The following is a 23286-nucleotide window of genomic DNA, read 5'->3' as shown; positions in this document are numbered from 1 at the left end:
GCTGCCTTTGTGATTAGGTCCAGCTGGTGGACATCAGGGAGCAGAAAAGAAGCAGACTGTGCAGGCAACAGAATTTGTGTTGGAACCACACGAAACTCTACTGTGATGTCTGATGGCAATGCTAAAGAACCCAACCTACACCCGAGAGCAGAAGACCGTGCCAAAGGCGGCCAGAAGATTTGATAGCCACGTGGTGCAGTGGTTAGAGTATCTTAGCTCTGAGAAACCTAGCTCAGAATCCCTCCTCTGCCATAGGAGCTTGCCAGGTACCCCTAAACCAGTCAGTATCTCTCACTCTAACCTCCCTACGGGATTATGGTTGTGAGGATAAAAATGGAGGAGGAGAGGACAATGTAAGCCCACCTGGGCTCCCATTAGAGAGAAGAGCAGGCTATCATAGAATCACAGAGCTGGAAGGGGCCATACAGACCATCTAGTCCAACCCCTGCCCAATGCAGGACCAGCCTAAAGCATCTCTGGCAAATATTCATCCAGCCTCTTCTTGAAAGCTGTCAGTGAAGGGGAGCTCACCACCTCCCTAGGCAGCTGATTCCACCTTTGAGCCACTCTGACCGTGGAAAAGTTTTTCCTGATACCCAGCCAATACCTTTCTGCATGTAATTTAAACCCGCTGCTTCGGGTCCCGTCCTCCGCTGCCAACTGGAACTGGTTATAAATATCATAGTAAAAAAAAATAGTTTCTTCAGCTGCAGTGAGTTTTCCACAATGCATCTCTTGGGCCAAGTCCTCCACTATAAGAGAGTACAACGTTGCAGTAGTATAGCCTAACGTCTAACCATGGGAACTGCAGTTCAGCAAGCAAGGTTAGAGAGCTCCACCAGAAAGTGTCTCCTCACCAACCCGTGCTGCCTGTGGGAAGCCCTGACAACCAAAGTGGTTTTTAAAAGGTTTGCAGAATGGAGGTTTTATCTTAAAAAGGGTGCCAAGGCTGACATGGTTTTACCCCAAAACAATGTCTTCCTCCGAATCCACCATAAGAAAGGTTACCTTGCCCATGATGATCCTTCCACATGGGCCTGCGAAGCAGGAAACCACCAGTTCTGAAAACAACGCCGGCCATTCTTTCTCAGCTAAAAAGCCATTTTTTCCCCATTCTGCCCGATGACCAGCCAGAGCACAGATCGGGTGCTGGCTGCTACCAGGAGTGGAAATCAGCAGAGTTAACAACCTGCCGCTTCCAGCAGGCAGCTTCTCTTTTCCTTCTCAGAAGCCAAGGGGAGCAAGTAGGTGGGCCCTGTTCCTGCCAAGATTCGTCTGTTTCCATTTTCCTGCCAAAGTACTTGGGAACGAAAGGAAGGGAAACCTGGAGTCACCCAAAGAAAGTGAGTCACTCTTAAGTCCCCCAGTGAAAAACCAAAGGAAACTAAGCAATGGATTCTTAAAGGCCAACCAATTAGGGTGCTTGCACGCGAAAGCTTATACCTTGAATTAGACTTTGATGGTCTTAAAGGCGCCAATGGACCCAAACTTCACTCTGCTGCTTCAGACCAACACGGCTACCCACCTGAACCAATTAGTGGCAAATCAGGGGTCCCTGAATTCAGCTGGACTGGGTACTTCAGGGGTCCCCAACGTGGCATTCATGGGTACCACAGTGCCCGTCAACACCCTTTTTGGCGACCACCAAGTGCTTACAGAAAATGGGCAGGGCCAGGTGGCCTTTCCCCAGCAGGGTTTCTGACTGGCTGTGCAGACTGGCTGTGCAGATTAAGAGGCATCTTGTGAAGCAGAGCCTCTGCCTGAAATGTCGAGGAGTTGTCGCTAGTTCTGCGTAACCTTGCTGCTTGGCATTTTGTGGCTGGCTTTGCCTCCTGCGGCGGCCATTTTGTGGCGGCAACCCACCACCCCGTCCCAGAATTCCAAAGGTTCCCACAAGCTCAAAAGGGCTAGGGACCCCTAGTGTACTTCAAGGTTTCCCTCCAGCAGTTGAGGGAAACAGAGACGCCAGAGGTGGATATGTTTTTAAGAGCCTTTGCACCTGATCGTATCAAGGGGAGAGGCAAGACGGCAACGTTGCCTCCCTCAGGTTGTCAGGACCAGCTGCTCTTTGGCTCTAGCCGACTCCCTGGCCCAAACCATCTCCCCTGGTTCTGTTATCTAAATGTCTTACGAAAGAGTCTGTTCCTTAAAGGGACTCCATGACAGGCGGAGCGCGGAAACTGATCCTTGCAGTGCAAGAGCAAATGAGAGCAGTGCCCTGAGCAGGCAAGAGGACTTGGGTACTGGGAAAGAACTCAGAGCTTGACAGGGAGAGCTTAAGTTGGTTAGGTTTTTGAAGCGTCAGAAGCTGTGAGGGAGAAGGAAGGGTAAGGTTAGCAGGCGCGTGAATTAAAGATGTGGGGAAGGATCTCATTTTGCTTAAAGTCCCTTGTCTGGGCAATGTGTTAAAAAGGGTGTTACAGCATTCCAGCAGAGTTTGCCAGGTCTACGGTGTAACTAAGCAGCAGCACAGTAAGGTATTTTATAAACCTGCCCAAGAAAGAGTTTTTACTTTAAGCATGTATTGTTTGAAACCTAACGTTCCACAACCCCAGATGATAAATATATGGCTCAGTTGTAAGTTTCCTTCGGGGGGGTGGGGGGAGGACACACAACGACTTTGTTCTTGTTCAATTTTAAAGAGCAAACCCTTTTGTTTCTGTCAGCTGACCAAATTATCCTTCTGTTATCAATAAAGGTCCATATTGTATAACCTCAAACCTTTTTACAGTCCCCCTGGGAAACCTGGTTCAACAGAAAAGGTGGGAAATTGAGACAGGAAAAATCCTGCAGACGCGTTTTCCTCCTCCCTACGCTGACCCTTTTCACAACTGAATCGCGTCCCCTAACCATTATTTCAAGCTGTACAGTGCCTTGAGTAGCAGACAGGCAGGGTGTGTGTGTGTGTGTGATGAAATAAATATTGTGGCCTTGGACAAATTCAAGATAGCTAAAATGTCCCTTGGCATTAAAGGACCTTGAGAGAATAGAGAAACACTTGAACCAGTGTTCCCTCTAAGCTGAGTCAGTGTGAGCTAGCTCAGTTTTTTAGCCTCCAGCTCACAGATTTTTGTCTCGGCTCAGGAAGGAAGGCTCCAGAGCAAACTGATTTATGCAGTAGCCAAATCGCTCGCTCATTGCAGTTTCTTGCTTTCGAACTGCTAGGTTGGCAGGAGCTGGAACCATAGACGGGAGCTCACTCCGTCATGTGGCAACTCGGGTCTTGAACTGCTGAACTACTGACCTTCCACAGCCTGCAGTTCAGCATCTTAACCACTTGAGCCACCGCAGCTCCACTTTAAATGTATGATTGCTTTAATCTGTTTTAAAATGTTTTAAATGCTTTATGTAGACTAGGTACATCGTACCAACCATTGTAAACCGCCCTGAGCCCATTCGCAGGGAGGGTGGGGTACAAATACAATAAATAAATAAATAAATGATAAAAAGACAAAATTGCAACATGCCTCCTTACTTTGCCCAAGATGAACCTAGAACTAATTCCCACTCATGACCACTCTGTTCTGTGGATGACAACAGACACATACAAAACCATACGACCTCCCTGACCTAAAAGTGCAGACCTGTAGATAACAAAGGGGATGCTGGCTGCTTGAATGTGTGCGCTTGCATTCAAGAGCCACAAGGGGAGATCCCACAGGGTCTCACCAACTCTTCGTTTAGCTCCCACGTAAGGTAGATTTGAATCTGATTTGTAACACTCTGTTGCAAGGGTCAGACACACTGTGTGACAAGCCCTTTTGGGACTGTCCCAATTCAAGACTGCAGTGGGAGATCTCTTCCCAGGCTAGCCAGTCTGCTGTAATGGTCAAGAGCGGCAGACTCTAATCTGAAGAACCAGGATTGATTCCCCACTCCTCCACATGCAGCCAGCTGGGTGACCTTGGGTCAGTCACAGTTCTCTCAGAGCTCTCTCAGCCCCACCTACCTCACAGGGGGTCTGTTGTGGGGAGAGGACGGGAAGAGGATTGTAAACCTCTCTTGAGACTCCGAGTGAAGGGTGAGGTATAAATCCAACTCTTCTTCTTCATCAGATCTCAGAAGCTAAGCAGGGTCAGCCCTGGTTAGTATTCGAATGGGAGCCAACCAAGGAAGTCCAGGGTTGCTATGCAGAGGCAGGCAAAGGCAAACCACCTGTGTTTGTCTCTTCCTCTGAAAACCCTACGGGGTCGCTGTATGTCGGCTGTGACTTGTCAACCTTAATTACAACAATAATAAAAACTTTCCGCACATGAATATCTAGCTCATGAAGGAGAAGGGTTTTAGATTTACCAGGTCAGACAGAAGGCGGCTTTCTTTCTTTTTTTAAAAGACTAGAAAGAATTTAAGCACGCAGACTCGCAATATTATGCCTAACCGGCATGCCCGGTTTTGTACTCTGCAGTTGGCCCCAGAAGAAAATGTGTGTGTGAAGCTGATACCCTTGCAATTATTAAGCTTAATGCATGAGTTTGCCTGACAGGAAGTGACTGGAAGTGCTTACCATGTGCCTGCGTAGTATCGTCTGGCTCTTCATGTACTTGAGGCAGAACTCGCACATGTAGAGACGCCCCAGCCGTGCGTACTCCTCCGGGTAGGGAGAATGGTACCAGGTGTCCAGCTCATAGCGGCCGAAGGCAATGGTCTTAATCATGTTGCTGCCTTCAAAACTGGAATCTGTGTCCTGGGAATGAAAATTAAGGAAAAAAGACATTTCTAGGGATTTGCTTATCTCACACATTCTTCCTCCCGGCTCAAAGAGAAGCAAGGATCTATCGAACACATCAACCACTGGCCCCATCCACACATATTTAACCCCGAATGTGAGCATTTTTTGTAAAGCTTTAATGGCTAGAAGCTTGCCTTTTCAAGTAAAAACAAAGCTGAAAATGGTCAAGAAGTTGAATTCGGAATACGACACCTTAGTGTGGGTAAATTGCATGCAAAGATGTTCCCTACTGGTTCTACAGTTGCAAAGCTACCCTCCCTTCCTTCAAATCGTGCCCTGTGAGGGAGAGGCAAGAACAGTTACAATGGTATTATCTGTTTAAATAAATAAAATAAATAAAACTCAATGGTATGACCGAGATGTGTGTGTGTGTGTGTGTATTTAGCATCTTATTTTTGTTAAAGGGGAAAGGGGTGTATCACGGAGGTACCTCTCTTTTATTTTGTGTGGTTAGGTGTGATGTAGTTTTAAATTTTTTGTTTCTTTCACTCAAAGTATCTAACGCTGCCACCACAGGAGTTTAATTCCAGTCTTTTATTACCCTTTCCCACAGTATTGTGCCCGAGCTCCAAGGCTCCTTTGTTGGACTATGTGGTTCTGAGGATAAGACTCTTATATTTTAAACAGCTTATGACTCTGTGTTAACAATAAACAAGATAAAACTTTATTGGTAAAAGAAGTGTATTGGTCACAAGATGTTTTGTTAAGCTGCTCGGTAAAATCTTTCCCTTTTTACTCAGGTCTCTGTCAGCTTTTCCCCGCACACTCTTAAAACATTCTGACTATATTAGATTTTGCCTAACATGCCCCCTTAAGTATATTTCCTTCCTCCTTTAGAATCTTAATGCCTTTTGCAGCACTTCTATATGATTCTAATTAGAAGACTGCTTCTCAGACGCTGCGTGGAGTGACCACAACTGACAGCTGCTGACTTCAGACTGAACACTCTGCCTTCTCTCTCTCCACACACACACCTCCTAGCTCCGCCCACACACTCTCAGTCACCAATCACCTCACTCCCTCTTCTCCCTCTTTCACCCCCTTGTTCTTCTGACACTGACCAGCCATTTAAAGAAACACACACATATAACTTGAAATCATTACAGTTGCCTGTGGCAAACTAGGATGCTGAGCTCAGTAGTCGGGCAAGGAATATGCTTACATAAACACCCTGACACCAGAGGGGCTATCTCCTTATGCAGCTGGGATCATGAGCAGCAGCAAGGAGAGGAAATATGGAAGCCTGATGGGCCAGCGATGCTTTCCCTCCCCACATCTTGAGCTGTACGGATGGCCAACATGCTTTTAAAAAATGAACTCCGAAACAAATTGGGGGGGGGGTCACCCACCCTTCACACAAAACCTCCTTTGCCAAAATCAAGTGGGATCGGCCCCTTGGTCCGGTAGACATAAAGCTAGTGTCAAGCTCCCTTTAAGAAAATGGATTTTAGAGACCGCAGCCCGCTCTCAAGAGTCCTCCGAGGTGAACGGTGTTCGATTCTCTACCACAGCAGATCCCTTTGAAGATAATTTAAACCTCTCCATTTGCTTGATCGGTATTCTCCGGCAGAAGTGCCTCTGATCTCTCCTTGAAGCTGCAGCCCCAGGGTGCGCCACGGAAAGTGTGCATTGAGCGAGCTCTAAGCAGACAGGAAAACAGATTCGCTCCTTTGCCTCAGGACTTCTGGCAATCTGTGAGCTGGGAGATGGGCAGTGTCAGCCTGCACCCCGGGCAAACACTTGGGATGCCTGACACCTCCTTATGCTGCTCAGATCGAGACGCGGCCAGGCTTATTCTGAGCGAAAGCATCACCACGGAGAAACTGACACTCATCTTGCGCGCGTGCGCTCGGCCTCTTTTCAGCACGAGCCCTGAGGCCACAGAGGCTGAGAACAGCTTTCTTCGCCTCTGAACAGCAGCCAAGTAGTGTTGGGGTCGCAGGGAGGGGGGGGGGATTCTCTTTGTACAATTTGGCTTCTGAAGGTTCTCAGGGTCAAGCTGCATGATGTGTGGTGATTCTTTCCGGTGCTTTTTGTATTTATTTACCTTTAAAAAAAAACAAACCCTAGGAGCTGGGGACAGCTGCATCAGAGCGGACGAAGGGCACGTAGAGGAAACCTGATTATTTCCTTCCCACTCCTTTGCAGTCACCCCCCCCCCCACATTCGAAATTATGCTGCTGAAGATGCTTTTTCACCCACCAGGAAAACACCCAGAATCCTGTACCTTTCTCCGGTGGGGAAGGGGGGGATTTTTTTCCTACGCAGCATATTTTTGAGGTAGAGTTTGCTCCAGGTTCCTTTCGGTTTACCTCTTTAACAGGCTCCCCAGGAATTCTTGAACTTGCATCTCAAGACTGGTACCACAGTTTAAAAGTTATGCTCCAGACAACAACTGGGGGGAGGCTGGGGGGGGGTGTCCTTTGGCAAATCCTGTCACCCCGGAGATTAACAATCCAAGCCCTTGGCTACATGGGTGGCTCAGGTTTCTTTTAATTTGCAAATCTTTCACATGAGATGGAGGGGTCCCATTTTCAATTGCCCCTTGATTGTGGAACGGTGTTATGTTTTCCGTGTAGTGCCTTACAGCACTTCTTTCCAAGCTTGGTCTCACTCAGTGTGGCTTCTGTGCTGCTCGAAATATTTTAAAAGCTCTAGGTGCACCCAAGATGTTTCTAAGTAAACAACTCCCCACCAAGTGGCACATCATGGGTCCTATGATGTCATCAGGTTATCTTGTGATTCTCTGAGGTGCCCGAAGGCAACTGGCTAAAAAAGTTCCCCAACTTGTCCTTTGTTGGAACAACACACACTCTCACAAGTGGTAAGTTCCCCAAGATGTCAGTTTAGCTAACCAGATAGGGAAGCGAAATTGAATTCACTGGGTGATCAGTTTGGCAGGCGGGAAACCTGAGGAAGGGACAAAAGAGCCACATGGACAGACCTAGGAGGAGATGGGAGTGAGGAGGACCAAAGTGTGGCCCTGAGCAGCAGACGGACCCCAGCGTGCTGCCCTTCCACACGAGAATCCTAGCCTCTGTTCTACTGCTGTTCCTTTGCACTAAATTCCCCATTTTCCCGCCATCCTTTTGCTTAACTGTTCACTCCTAATATACTTCACTTTCAATTCACTCTGTTTTCAAAATGTTGTTCCATCGCTGCATTGATGGGTGATGAAAGAGGGGCTGGAGCTGCAGGTGAGCAGAGAGAGCAGGCCTGCTCTGCCCCATTCCTTCTCATACATGGGGGGGTCTGTGTACGGTCCATACGGGACCTCTACCTTTCCTGTGGCTCTGCCCCTTCCCCTCCCTGTCCTCCCCTCAATGCTCTCTCAGGCTGGGGAACGCCCATCGCTCAATAATTCCAGCATCAGTTGCCTGCTTCTCCACTCTTCTCTATCTTAACATTCAACTCCATGCAAAAACTTGGACGGCAGAGACCTTTACTGGAAGGAACCCACCCATTTGCACATGACATCAGGGCCTTGCAGGACCTTTTACAGTTCCGCAGGGCCTGTAAAACCGAGCTCTTCCACCAGGCATTTGATTAAGGAGCCCCCACAACCATCTGAGGCCCTGGCCCCAATACCAATACCATCCATATCTGAATAACACCAATAATAGTATTAACATCATTGAATAGCCTGTGCCTTGCTGATACGACCCAGACCATGCGCTAATTGATTGTGGACTCCCGCCATGTTGTATGCCGTTGCTAGCACTTTATGTATTGTTTTTAGATTTAATTTATTGCAATTTTAACTGAGAAACTGTTTTGTCAGTAATAAATGTTGTGAGCCACCCTGAGCCTGCTGCGGCGGGGGGGGTGAGATAGAAGCCGAGATAAATAAATAAATAAATAAATAAATAAATAAATGATGGCTGTTACCTGTTTTAAGCTGTCTGGCGAGAACATAATATAGAGCCTGATGCGTTTTCCTTGCTCATGTCTACAAATGATGGCCGCTGCATTGATTCATACTCAAAAGCAGCAGGGTTTATTTCAGTCTGTGCCTAGAATATGAACTCGGGCATGTGGGTCTCCCAGAAAACACCCCCAATCCCCACTTACCAAGTCCTCGGAGGCTCTGGCTTGTGCTCGGCGGAAAAGCTCGAGGTCGTATTCACTGGTCAAGTTCTCTAAGAGGGGTTCTCGGGTGTTGCCGTAGGTTTGCCGGTGCTCCTGAAGCAACGATAAAAAGGACAACTTTAAAAAATATTGTTTCCCCTGGTCCTCAGACAAGCGGGTCTTCACCAGTCCTCCACCCTCTGGCCCTGCTCGCTGGGGGAAAGAAGGCTAATGAACGATACTGTGAACGGAGGCTGCTTTGGCAAAGAGGAGAGCCTCAGCCCGGGTCTAGGGACAGGAAGAGGAGCATGTTGCTCCGAGTGGGGAAATCAGGACTCAAATGGGTGTGAAATGTGTGCTCCATCTGGTGACTGACAGTAACCATGCTGCAGCGTTTTGCACTAACTGGAGTCTTCAAGGTGTCTCTAAGGGCAGACCCATGTAGAGTGTGTTATGGTAGTCTAGCTTCAAAGTAACCATAGCATGGAACTGTGTGGCCTGGTCAGTCAAGCCAAGGTGTGTGTGTGGGAGGGTATCTTCTCAGCTAAGAAGGCTGGTACAATGGCTTTTTTGCACTTGCATTAACTGGGTTCTCCAGTAAGAGCGCACAATCCAGAATAAACCCAAACTCTTAACTGAGACAGTGACTGCCAACTGTACACCACAGAAGAGCCCACCTGAGGATCTCAGACAGACTTCTACACTTCTGTCACTTTGCAGAGTATGAAAAGTTAATGTTCAAGAAGGCATTAAAAAAAAAAAAAAGACTGGCACTATGGTGGAATGAACAGGCCAGGAAGGTACTTGTATAACTGAACAGTTCAGTGCAATGTTTATTGTAGATATCACCTGTTTTTACGGTACTGGCTTCATCTTTTAATCCACTTTCTTGTATAGTTTATAGTATACCTATCTACCTTAGATAGTTTGCATGGCTCCCTAACGCTGTAATCCTGCTCCTACCACCCAGGTCATTGGCGGTCTTACACTGTCCGACTGCACTACTCATATCCTCTAATCCACCTTGATCCTCTGTGATAAAAACTATAAATAAATATAGACAGTCTTAGTACAACAGGTACAACAACCCTGTAAGGAAGATCAGTATCAGCTCTTCTGCAGAGGATGTGAGATGCCACGTGAAGCCACACGAGACCAGTGGATGCCCCATCTCCTTACTCCCAACTCCCTGGGGAGAATAAGAGGCGGAAGCGTCTGTACCATATATTTTTCCTTCTGCTCCTTTGTCAGCCCTGCATTCCTCTTCTTCCTCATCTCTGCTACTTTCTCTTTGTATCTCAGCTGCCTTTCAGTTGGTGCCTACGCAGGGAACAAAAAGAATATCAAAATGTGCACATGCAAAAAAGAGAGAAAAAGAGCTAGGCCAGTTCAGACCTGCTGGGAATCCCCCCCCCCCCTTCTGACCCAAAGCAGAGAAGATACTGGTCAAGAGAGCTGCTTCCTATGCCACAGCCTTCTGGCTTCGAGTGTCATATATGACGTGTTGCAAAAAAAATTTCTTCACTCCCAGTACATGGATCTGGCAGGTTAGGAGCCTGAACATTGCACTGGTGGTGTAAAAAGACTTGTAAGAACATAAAAAGAGCCCTGCTGGATCAGACCAATGGTCCACCTAGTCCAGCATCCTGTCTCACACAGTGAACAGAGGCCAAGGCCTTCTCAAGAACATAAGAAGAGCCCTTCTGGAGCAGACCAATAGTCCATCTGATCTGGCATCCTGTCTCACACAGTGGCCAACCAGGTCCTCTGAATGACCAACAACAGGGCATAGAAGCTGAGGCCGGCCCCTGATGTTGCCTCCCAGCACTGGTATTCGGAAGTTGGCTGCCTCTGAACATGGAGGTTCCCTTTCATCACCGTGGCTAGTAGCCACTGAGAGAACTATCCTCCATGAATCTAAATCCCCTTTTAAAGCTGTCTACTGTAGCCATCACTACATCTTCTGGCAGCTAATTTCACATTTGAATCACTTGTTGTGTAAAGACGTACTTATTTGTGAGCAATAAAACTTCATGGACAGTGCAGTACACACTTCTTATGCAATCCTCAAGGAGCCCTAATCTGGATGCTAAATTCCACTTGTGGAGGGTGGGGGCGCTGACTGTGATAAAGGACATCCTCACATGGTCAGAGAAACTTGCCTTGTCAGAAAAAGGCAGAGACAGCGAAACATGGTCCTGGGAGAGTTTTTAAATTCAGAGTGAGCATGCAAAGAAATAGTTCTGGGAAATGGATGCTCATCTAACCCATATATCTGCAACGCAGCCCAGAGACTTGCCTGGCACCCACGCTACTTTCTTTTAAGTGCCGGGCTAAAACATTCCGTTTTACCTAGGTGTTTGACTAAGGGGTTTGATCTAAGTGCCGGCTTGTTTCTTCATGGTTATGTTTTAACAGCTTTGTTTCCCCATCAGCTGTGTTTTAGCGGCTTTGTTTTATTCCCTTGACTGTAAGTTGCCTCGAATGGGTCTCGGGGAGAAGCAGTGCATACATTGTTTAAACCGGTCTATCAACCAATCCGTCGCAAGCCCTTTAATCACATGGCTCAGCATAAGCCAGCGGTCTTCCTGACCATCACACAGCACCGCAAGAGGACAGAATTCACCCTAGTCAATTAGTAACACCTCCCCCACTCCTCCAGTTTGGTACTACTGCATCACATCATGTGCTCAGTGTGCGTGGGGGGCTCTGCTGGGAGAAAGGGCTGACTCTCTCTCTCTCATGCGCACACACACAGAGCTTGAGGCATGCAGCTGAATGTGTGAACCGCCTCTGGTGAAGACGCACGGCAGCTGACCTGTGATTCCATTTCATACATCCACATCATATCTACGGCTGCCAGTGAATGAGGAGCATACCTCTTGCCAACTCAGCCTACGTATCCTACTATCACGCCACTGAGGTGGCACAAGGAGAGCCTACGGGTATTGTAACAATAGGACAGCTTTCTCAAAATGGTTTAGAAACAGACACACACATTAATTTATTTTGTGAGTCAAAGTGGGGGAGGGATGTATTTTTCCAGAACTCAACCCACTTAGGAATCTGTGCAGCTTGAAAAGCGGCTTTGTTTCAGACAGAATGATTTCTATACAAAACTGCTTTCAGTCATTTCAAAGAAGACTAAGATGCACCTCTCTGAAATTAATTGCCTAGTAGGGGTTTCAGTGTACCTGTATGAATGCCTTTTACCTGGTGTCTGGTGGCATGCCGGTTATTGTCATCTTGTCGGTGGGACAGCATCCTTTCCTCTACCTGTTTGTCACGGCTCTGCGCTCTCACCTGGAAATCCAGAAAGATCACCATAAATGGCCACGTGAGTTTTTACTCAGTTACTGAAGGCACGATGCCTTTAAAAGCAGAATTAAGGGGTGCCTTGAACGTCGGTGTCTTTAATTAAAAGACTTAAATAAAAAAAAGAAAGAAAGTGGGTGTGTTTGGAGTCTGCAAACGGAAAAGGGAATGCAACGTGGTTTACAACATTCTCCCCTTTCTCCATTTGATCCTCACAAACACCCTGCAAAGTAAGTTGGGCTGAAAGTGACTGGCCCAAATTCGCCCAGTAAACTGCCACAGCAGAGTGCAAATTTGAATCTGAGTCTTCCGAGTCCTAAACTGACACGCTAACCACTGCACCACACTGGTCCTCAGTAGGTGTCTGAATATGGCAGATTGCATAATACGTAATAATATACAATACGGCAGAGACCTCCCACCAGTGTTCCCTCTAAGCTGAGTTAGTGTGAGCTACCTCAGTTTTTTAGCCTCTGGCTCACATATTTTTGTCTTAGCTCAGGAAGGGTGGCTCCAGAGCAAACTAATTTATGCAGGAGCCAAATCGTTCACTATCAACTTTAATTACAAGAGCTCACAAAGTAGAATTCTTGCTCACAAGACTCCACAGCTTAGAGGGAGCATTGCCTCCCACCACCAGCCACTTTCCCCTGCAACTCCCTTGACTGTCTTTCCTCTCCCCATCTCCCCAGTGTACCTCTGGACTCCAGACCTGTGTTTGGCGTGGCCTCAAAAGCAGGAGGCTAAGAGACAAAGTTACCTTGCACTCATCAGCGGAAAGGTTATGATACAGCGGACATCCAGATATGGAGAAGTGTCTCTCGTGTTTCCCTGTAAGGTGTCCTGTGGGAGAGTCAGAAGGACAGGGCTGACAACAAGAAAAGACACATGGGGGGAAGGGGGAGTTTGGGTAAGGGCTATTTTTGGGCAGGAACGCTCAGGAACGGAGTTCCGGCTGGCTCCTGAGTTGGCCACACCCAGCAGGAACTCATTAGCATAATAGGCCACACCAACAGCAGAAACTCATTAGAATTGGCTACATTAAGGGTGTATAGCCTAACATGCAAAGGAGTTCCTGCTACAAAAAAACCTCTGGATTTTGACAACAAGGTAAACAGAAGAAGAAGAAAAAGGGGTGTGTGGCTGGATGACCACACTTCTGGTAACATGGGGGTGCGGCCTAATATGCTAATGTGCTGTCAAGGGTGTGGCCTAATATGCTAATGACTGTCTGCTGTTGGGTGTGGCCTATTATGCTAATGAGTTCCTGCTGGGCTTTTTCTACAAAAAAAGCCCTGGTAAGAGTCCATTCTGGTCATCGAAGTGCAGATAAGAGGGAAGGTTCCACCATACCTAGAGAATTGCAGCCAGGGGTGGGACACTTCATGTTGAAGTTGTAGCTTTCGTGGAAGCGACGGCGTTTGGGGCGATGAGACAGGTCACTCCCAGAATCCTTCATGGACATATCCTTAGCGATGCTCTCGTCATGAGACATGTTGGGACTGGAGATATCGATGTCGGACTCTGAGGATGGGGCGTTCCCAGTTGGTGTGCGGGGTGGGGACTCATCATGGTCAGCAGCATTTTTAGTGTCTGCAGAGAGTCAAATTTTGGCAAAAGAGGGCACATGGTTCTAAGAAAGGACAGAAGAAGGATTGACGTGATGGAAATAGCAGGCCTAAAAAAACATGTAGAGTAATGGGGGCATACTGTTGCTCTCCCCTGAACAAAACTCTGAGAGTAATATCAAATCAGGGGCAATGCCTAAAGGTAAAAAGTTGTAATTAGCTGAATGTACATTCAGGATGTGCCAGAGAGATGCAGTTTCGGGATGGAACTCATGTATTCGCTCCCATGAGGTCTCCATCCAGGAACCAGCCTAAGCAAACACTGTGCTGCCTAGTGTGAGCAAGGTCTGCTGCATCATAGGCCCTCCAACTGTATACCATAACTTGGAGTATTCTAAAGTGGAGGCAAGGCTTGACTTCATCTTAAGTAGCACCCATAATTGGGTGGAAGACATGGAGCTACTTGGAAGAACGATTACCACAATGTTACCAAATTTTATATATATACATATAAACTACAAACACGAAGGAGGCTGTAAGTCTGAAAGAGTCACATTTCATTTCAAAAAAGGAAACATCCATGTTTTGGGGCTTAACTTTCAGGGCAACAAGGAAGCTCCTGTTATGACTGAGAATACCTGCTTCAAAAGAAAGAAGCTGCAATTTCAGCACGCCTTTGCCAGGTTCCGTCCCTGACTTCGGGGACCCCAACACACTACTCTAAGTCAAAGCTTGGAAGAGTAGGCCTTCGAACACTGGACTAGGAAAACACCACAGACAGGCCTTGGGTGCGAGAAACTCATGTTCAAATTCCAACTGTGCCAGTTAGGGGTGTGCGTTCGGTATTAACTGAACTGAATAAATGCCTGAAAAATACCTTATTGGCACACCTCTGCCAGTGGAGAAGGCATTATTAAATGACTTCCCTTCACTCCCTGAGTCAGCACGGGCACACCTCTGCCAGTGAAGGGAGAAGGCATTTTTAACTCCAAATAAATTCGGGTTTCCCGATTATTTACCCAAATCAAAATACCATATCAATATTGGGATTTAGGAATATTGGGAAATACCAATATTTTTCAAGTCCAATGGACCTGAATCAGTGTGCACACCGCTAGTACCAGTGTTCATAAGCTACCTGCCAAAAGACAGTATCTAGCACCCAAAGGGTGTGGTTATATACGCAAGATCAAAATAGTGTAGGCTTTGAGGAATGAACACAATACCCATTCCTTGAGATCATACCGTTATCGCCTAGTATCATGTGACAAGTTTAACACCAACTTCATGTATATAGCAACTGCTACATCTTGGCCCAGCCAGCAGCTATCTTTCCAAGGCTCTGTAAGACTCCAGAATGATATTCGACATGCCTTAAATCCACTTGGTACCTTTCCAAAATAAAGCTTTTTTAATGAAATATTTTGCCTTTGCCACTCTTTTAGGGAACATGGCTCCTACCAGCAAGGCCTATCTAGAGCGTAATTAGTGGTTCCTGCATTTCCTTGTCCTTGAAAGGCAGCAAAAATGAACAGGGAAACATGGGTCTTGCACACTTCTCTCCTACACTGAAATTTAATGCCTATTTCTGCCAGTCAGTGACTGAGCTCTATAAAGCACTCTGCAAAGAATACTCAGTTAAGAAGAACAGAGTCAGTGCATCCTCAGATCACGCCACTTATCAGCATCCCTGCTCATCCTCACCCAGCCTGTTTACAGACCTCTATCAGAAAAGTCAACCACTTGCTCCGTTTCAGATCCAGATGAGCGGGTCTGCCGGAGTGGATATTTTTTGGGCGTCACGGGAGCAGGCTGCTGCTGACTGCGGGTTACCCTTCTGGTAGAATAAACAGGTTCTTCTGCTCCAAACGACGGGGGATTACGAACTGGACTGGAATCTAATGGAGGGATCGGGAGGAGAACAAGAGGTTGCATTACAGGAAACTGTACAAGCCCCTAGGAAAGCGACAAGAGCCTATCTGTCCCTACAATATAGCCAGAGTCAGATTTTGAGTCTGAGAGAGCTGACAAGGGTTAAAACAAATGAGCTTTTGAGCTAGCCTGTCTCAGGTTCAAATTTCAGCACAGCCATGAGCTCACTGGATGGTCTTAGACAAGCCACCCTACATATGTAACATAACAGCACTTGAATGTCTCATGAGGCAGTAGTAACAACTGTGGAAATGAAGACTAAAGAGAAGCTCCACATTCAGAGGCTAGTAAGCTCTGAATACCAGTGCTGGAAGGCAAAATCAGGGGAAGGCCTTGGCCTCTAGGCCCTGTTTGCTGGCCCTCCAGGGAAACTGGTTGGCCACTATGTGTAACAGGATGTTGGTCAAGAGGGACCACTGGTCTGACCCAGTAGGGCTCTTCCAGTGTTCCCTCTAAGCTGAGTTAGTGTGAGCTAGCTCACAGTTTTTTAGCCTCCAACTCACACATTTTTGTCTTAGCTCAGGAAGGATGGTGCCAGAGCAAAGGAACGTATGCAGTAGCCGAATTGCTTGCTCACAACTTTAATGCCAGTAGCTCACAGAGTAGAATTTTTGCTCACAGGACTCCACAGCTTAGAGGAAACATTGCTTGTTTCTATTGTTGTCTATTGTTAAGCGCTGAGGTCAGCAGCACAAACGCTACCCCATTCCCAAAACCAGGCACTAAAGGACTGAACTCCAATCTCAAACGCCAGTCTCAAGAACCTTAGGGAACCCAACTGCTAAAACCACTGACTTACAATACTTCCCCAGCTCTGCACCCCATCCCATCCTGCACTGTGAATTCACACTCACACTGCCAATCTGAAAGGAAAACAAAACGCTGCCCTTGCAATGATGTCTATGTGCATTCCACAGTGCCCTGGCAACCTGGATTGGGTTCACAAACCGCTGGCCCTGCATAGCCATGCCTCTTGGTAAACCATCTGGAAATTTGGTAGGCCCTCCAGGAAAGAGAGTACTAGCAATTGATGTGCAGATGGACTGACGAGTTGCACGGCTTCAAGAGTACATCTTTTCACAAAGATAGATGCGGCTAAATCCAGCACATGTCTAATTAAGGCCCTTTCTGCACTGAGGGGTTGGAGCAGAGGTTTCATTAGCTTATGGTGTAGCTTACACCCCTTGCAAAGGGGGCCCCAGAGGAAAACCTTCCAACGCAGCCATAAACCTCATTTCCCAAAAATCAGTTACAAAAGATGCCCCCCAGAATGCTTTGGAAGACCTACCTTGAGAGCTCTGGCTGAGCCTGGCAGAGGAGCGGGTCACCCGGGCTGACTGGCGCGTCATTCCATCACTTTCTGAACTGTCTGTATGTTCTGGATCGGTAGAGAAATCGGAGTCTTCGGTTCCGTCAGAACTGCTGCCTGCATTTCTCTGAAAGTCCAGAGTTCAGATGCATGTCAAGTAAGTTATTTGTTTATCTGAGGCTCCTCACAGAGGTTTGGCGTAAGTAGCAGGTTCAAAGAAAACCATTGTCATAAATGTACGTAAGTACAGCTAACACCGTACCAAAACGGAAAGCCTAACACGCCCATTCTTAACTTGTCACAGAAACATTACCTATAGACCATCATCGGCTGCGGTCACACGGAGCATTAGCCACGCCACAGAGACGGAAGATAGGCGGATTTTCCGGGAGCGATCACACCGCAACATCTGGGAAGCGCAGAGCTCCCGTGGCAAACCCGAGGCTTCCCGCCAAAGATGCGGCGTAAAAAACTAGTACCTCCGAGGTACTAGTTTCCAGAAACCGCGGGGCTAGGGCAGGCGTCTGATCGCGTTTCTGGTGGTGGCATCCGGCGCCCGCCCATGTCCCTTCGCAAACAGTTTTCCCCCCCAAGCCTCCACAAGATGCGCACAAGCACCCAACGGTGCATGCGCACAAAGAGGAAAGCGAAAGTGCCTTTTCAGCTTTAAAAAAAAATAAATGACCCCGTTTGTCACGGCAGCGGCGCCTAGCCATTGCTGGTGTGATCGCGCCGCTTCTTTGCCGTGCTGCAAGATCGTCGTGTGATCACCACCCTCGTTTACCCGCCGGCGCCGAGGGAAGGACCCGTGGTGTGCTGCCGGTGCGTCTGATCGCATAATCGCGGATCAAACTGCACCGGGGCAATTAGCCACGCCTCCCCCCGCAATATCCTGCCCGTGTGACCGAGGCCATCATCAGAGAGGCAAGATAACGCACTGGTGAGAATGGCAGACTAAGCCTGCAGAGACCAGGGTTCAAATCAGCCAGGAAGCTCACTGGATGACCTCAGGCCAGTCACCCTTGCTGAGATGTTGTGAGCACAAAACGGGGATTATGAATGTCAAGCTGAGCTCCCTGGAAAATGGGATAAAAGTGGATAGAGTCGACAAATCATTCCTTACAGGGATGGCTGTAGGGTTTTGTTTGTTTTTTGTATTTAAAGTTGGTCTTGTTCCTGCGTCTTTTACAGCAGTGTGAGGTAACAGAAAATGAACATGGGATGCTTTCCCTGCAATACATAAATACATACCCCAGGAGTTGTGATATGATAAAGTTCAGTTTTTAAAAAGTATAATTGGGATACTACCTTAGAATTTAAGACCTTACTAGCACCTGATATGTAATTGCCACATTGAGCGAAGAATTGAATAACTGCATTACTAGTGAATGGGAAAATGAACATGGGATGCTTTCCCTGGCCAGTAGATCAGTTCTCGGGAAAACATCACTGGCTTAGTTTCTACAAGGCTGCTACTCAGCACACAGGAGCAGCCCCCCTCCCAGCTATTCCTGCCTACCAAACTACAGCTAACCATGAAGCTGGCCATCATGGGAGCCTATCACCTTCACTGTCTTACGGGAACGAAAGCACACTGCTCACCTCCCCTTCCCCTCAAACAGGGTTGAAATTTCAAAGTCCAGAGAACAGAAGCCATTATAGAAAATTGTGCCCAGTGACGAGTATTTCTTAAACCCGAAGGTATACCATTTAGCCTACTCGAAGCCTAAAACAACACTTTGCTTTGTAATGGATCCTGCTTCAAAGGTGGCAACTTGTTCTCTAGTAACTTGGTGGGGTGCGCTGCCCCCGAAAGCTGCCGCCCTCGCTGCCTGCTGCTACCAACGTGCATTTGGCAGTCTCTGATAGAATGGCACTCTCTTCATATCATAGGGATTTTGGGAGGAACTAAAAGATGAACCAGCTGTAAACACCTCTCTCCCCAATCAGCCTACACAATCGGGACCACTGCTTGGTTTCTGGCATAGCTCCTGTGGCTTTAACAAGTGTGTATCAAGCAGGAACCCAATAGATGCAGTGTTTGTAAGCATGGCATGGAATTGCAGTGATAGAGACATCAGTTGAATGTCTGCCTGTATCGAACTGTTGAAGGTTCAGGATCGTTGCCCAAAAAAGGAAGCAATGCTATACACCATCCATGCAACAGACAGAGAGCACGATGCCTCATGCGCATATGGCACCACACATTCAACAGCCACAGCAGGGGCAGATAACAGGTGGTTTGCACAGCAGATGGTTCTAGGAAGACTTAGACAGGAGAGCCAAGCCATAAGGAAAGGCAAACACTTCAATTTGGCTCCCTTTCAGGATCAGGCAAGACACTCCCTTTATGTGGAGGATTTTTTTCACACTACCTCCTTGAACTATAATATTACAGAAAAATAATCCCCTGCTGTGCTTTGGACTGCTTTTTAATCACAATTCCTCCCACTTCTGTTCTCTGTTCTCCCCAGGTTCTGTATCCCGCTTACATAATACTGATAAATGGAGCATAACAGGTGCTGGGGGTGGGGGAGAGGAGAAGCCAGGAGACTCTGCACAGTGGCAGGGGAACAAAGCTCCCATTGATACGGACAGAACACTGTATACAGATGAATCCAAGTACTTCAGTGCTAGAAGCACTTCTAAGCAGACATGAACAAACCAGAGTTTATTCGTGACTAGCGTAAACCCAGTTTATTGCCAGGCCCTTGCACTCTTTTTCTCCTCCATTGGAACAGAGACCATAACTGAAGACTTCCTGGTTTTGGAAGCCCTATGTCATCATGTTTGAATGCAAGTTCGTCAATTAATTTAGAATGTATTTCTTTCCAAGTAACCGAGATTCTAAATCAGGAGTTAGACTGACGACTTCTGAAACTAGAAAACCTATATTTGTGCTCTCAGTTCATGGTGGGAGGAAAGAATGTAATGCGCCCAATGACAAATCAAGAAGAAAAAGAAGAGATTAGATTTATACCTCACCCTTCACTTGGAGTCTCAGAGCAGCTTACCTACTCCTTTTCCTCCCTCTCCCCACAACAGACACCCTGTGAGGTAGGTGGGGCTGAGGGAGCTCTTTTGAGAACTGCTCTTTCAAGGACAGCTCTGACAGAACTATGGCTTCCCCAAGGTCATCCAGCAGCTATAAGTGGAGGACTGGGGAACCACTACACCAAACTGGCTCTCAGGTTCATGCTCAAACCAGAACACAAGAAGCTGTCTTATACTGAATCAGACCACTAGTCCATCAAAGTCAGTAATGTCTACTCAGACTGGCAGCAGTTCTTGGAGTCTCAGCTGAGGTCTTCTACATCACCTGTCACCCAACTTTTTAAAACTGAAGATGCCAGAGATTGAACCTGGGACCTTCTGTGTGGCAACTAAATGCTCTGACACCAAGCCACAGCCCATCCCCTTATTCACAATTGTGTGAGTGCTTCCTGAGACTCTGAGAAAACTTATTTTTTTCCCAAGAACCTTGAACAGAAATACACAGAAATGTGAAGCAAATTAAGGAATTCTGGCTACCTACATACACACATTAAAAAGCCTGTGTGATGTAGCAGGTAAAGTGTCCACCTAGGACAACCCAGGTCCAAATCCCCACTGTGCTATAAAGTTCATCAACTGACCTTCAGGCTACTACGTCTCAGTCTAATCTACCTCAGAGGATTGTTGTGAGGATTAAACAGGGAAGGAGCGCCACAAAGGAACACAAACATGATAGAATTAGGTTTATCAGCAAACTGTATCATGCGTGACACAGTCACAAAAAATCTTGAAGATGCTATGCGCACTTTGTCCAACAGCCTAATATGGCTAGTCCTTTGGCATTTTCACAATGCCCAGAGTCCCCTGACAGGGAATAGGGTTTCCAGGTCACCCTTTTTCACTGGCTGGTGATGGAGGGTGTAGGGTTGCTAAATCCAGGTTGGTAATCTCCTGGGGATTTTGGGGTGGAGCCTGGGGAGGACAGGGACCTCAGTGGGGTACAATGCCACAGAGTCCACCCTCCAAAGCATCCCTTTTCTCCAGGGGGACTGATCTTGGTAGTCTGGAGATGAGCTGTAATTCCAGGAGACCCCCAGGTGCCACCTGGAGGCTGGCATCCATGGCAGGGAACCACTCCAGAAACTAAGCATGCATAGGGCTGCACCAAAGAACACCTTTTATCAAACTTCCTTCTCACATATTTTATTACACGCAGCCCGATTCAAAGATTTACTCAGAGGCAAACCCTACTTCCATTCCACTAAGCATATACATAACTGCAGGCATAATTACTGCACAATGAAAACCTTGAGATTTAAAAAGCAACAAAGGGGGGGGGGATAGATGAAGTAACCCAAACCATCAGAAAACCAATGGGGGAGACCCCGAAGATTTCACCCTTCCTTCTTTTTGCTCGTCCCCCATGGTCTAGTCCATTTTGCCTGCTATGTTTTGAACCTTTTTCCAACATCCACCCTTTACACCAATCGAAACAGCGAGGAGGTAGGCCTTTAGAACGCCTCGCTGTCCAATAAGAAACAGGGAGAAGAAAAGAGACGGGAAGGATTTCAGAGACGCCAATACAGGCCAGAGTTCTCAGCCAATCAGCGCCTACCTCAACACCCGCTCTAAAGGCACACAGCCAAGTATGAAGTCAATGAGGGAAGGAGGAGGAAAAAAACCGCGCCAGTAGGAAATGATAGGGAGGGCAGCCAATGAAAATCCAGCCACAAGTCCAATGAGAAACGAGGAGAGGTGGGTTCCAACGCTAACTGAAGGGGTGGAGGGAAACAAATAACCGTTGAGGGTGGGGGTGCGCGTGACTGACAGCGAAGTTGACCAACGAGGACGCGGCCGGAGGCAGCGGTAGCCATTGGCGTTGCGAGATGAAACGAGGGCTTGAAGGCCTACGTTTTTAACTGGTTTTCGGAGCCTGACGGTCTAATGTGGGTAAAGGAGACGAGAGGGGAAGGGGTTTATTTCGAGCCGCGCTCTCTCACCTTCCTGCGCGACATCCTCGTCGGAGGAGGCGGCGGAGGCAGCGAAGGTTGCTGCGCCCCGGCCGCTGCGTTGGCTCCAGCTGTATCCGTGGTGACTGGCGTGTCTCCGGTTCTCCAGCGCCAGGCTGCGCCGCTTTGTTTTCCCTTCGATTCCAGCTGCGACCTTTCAGTCGACTCCCTCCACTCTTCCGCCGGGACACACGACGGGGATACACACCCCCGTCCTGCCTGTCACGTGACGCAGTCAAACCTCACTTCACGACAGCGGCGCTCCGCCATCTTAGAGTCGGGAATGGCGACTTTGAGAAGGCGATGCTGGGTGAAGCGCAGCGGTCATCTTGGTAGTGGGCAGTTTTCTCATTTGCAGTAGTGAGAGCGGTGGCCATCTTTGATTTGGGCACTTTTTTCCGGTTGTATTTTTAACAGTGGATAGGAGAGCGACCAAGGCTCGATTTAAGAAGTCGCATTTCTAGTTGGGCTTCGTCGGCCATTTTTTATTCGGGCCTCGGAGCATTTCCCAATGGAAGAGCCGTTTTTGGATTGGGCGAGGGAGGCTCGATTCGTTTGTTGATTATGTTTGTATGAGTGTTTGGAATATTGAGGAACCACGAGGCACTGTGTGACTGGTTACTAGAGCTAATTAGTCGTAACCGCGTTCAAAGGGTTTTAGACCATCCGCCATAAAATATTTATTTGCTTTACTACCTCTTCATAAATTAACGTTTGTGAAGAGTACTTCTGAAGGAACACCATAGTTTGTACATGATGTTGCAAGTGAACATCGTCTTATAACAGTCGTTTTAGCGTCTTTTGCAATATTTATGAATTCTTGCAAAATTTAAAAAAAAAATCTGCCAGGGGACTTTTTTCCAGTCGGTCAGCAGGTTTTTAACCTATAGATTTCAGTATAGAATTGTCCTGCAAGGCAGTCTTTTCAGGAACAGGTCCCATCTTGTCCAGTGTGGTTTAATCCCAAAAAGGTGTTAAGATTGCAGCCTGAGTATTGCAGATCGACTAATACCGGATCCTTACCCCCAGCTGTAACATGTAATCAGGTAAATCCCATTGAACAAACTCAGGATCTTCAACCCAGTTTTATGCATATTTGTTTGGAATGAGCACAGAGTTCCACAGGATTTACTCCCAAATAATAATTACAGTTGTGCTCCCCAGAATCAACATATATGTTTGCACTGAACTGAGTCCTTGCTGTGTTCAGTGGGGCCTACTCTCAGGAAAGCATGCATACATTCCTATTTTCTAACTAAATGCTTTTGGAATTAGGCTGCAGAGCAACAGGTCCATGATTTGCCATTCTTAGTACCTTATTTAATTTATAGGTATTTGCAGGATAGAGAAATCATTTTAGAA

The 23286-nt window shown here is 47.3% G+C and overlaps 1 protein-coding gene across 1 annotated transcript in view; it reads right to left on the bottom strand.

Moving 5' to 3' along the window:
* The window catches only part of KAT7 (K(lysine) acetyltransferase 7), a 36275-nt gene extending 14155 nt beyond the window's left edge, over positions 1–22120 (bottom strand). The window contains exons 1-11 of the mRNA XM_015405639.1: positions 21916–22120; positions 16901–17048; positions 15402–15578; positions 13466–13705; positions 12873–12955; positions 12011–12100; positions 10019–10117; positions 8797–8911; positions 6698–6707; positions 5674–5685; positions 4505–4670 (exon numbers count right to left, since the gene is read on the bottom strand). Coding sequence (XP_015261125.1) covers positions 4505–4670; positions 5674–5685; positions 6698–6707; positions 8797–8911; positions 10019–10117; positions 12011–12100; positions 12873–12955; positions 13466–13705; positions 15402–15578; positions 16901–17048; positions 21916–21930 — 1155 coding nt within the window. The 5' untranslated portion in view covers positions 21931–22120. The remainder of the gene's footprint in view (positions 1–4504; positions 4671–5673; positions 5686–6697; positions 6708–8796; positions 8912–10018; positions 10118–12010; positions 12101–12872; positions 12956–13465; positions 13706–15401; positions 15579–16900; positions 17049–21915) is intronic.
* Between the last annotated feature and the right edge of the window lie 1166 nt (positions 22121–23286).

This window comes from Gekko japonicus, unplaced genomic scaffold, assembly GCF_001447785.1.
Source record: "Gekko japonicus isolate JY-2015 unplaced genomic scaffold, Gekko_japonicus_V1.1 scaffold3933, whole genome shotgun sequence".
Taxonomy (NCBI): domain Eukaryota; kingdom Metazoa; phylum Chordata; class Lepidosauria; order Squamata; family Gekkonidae; genus Gekko; species Gekko japonicus.
The sequence above is the reverse complement of the archived record's forward strand: the minus strand, read 5'-3'. Positions and strand labels throughout refer to the sequence as shown.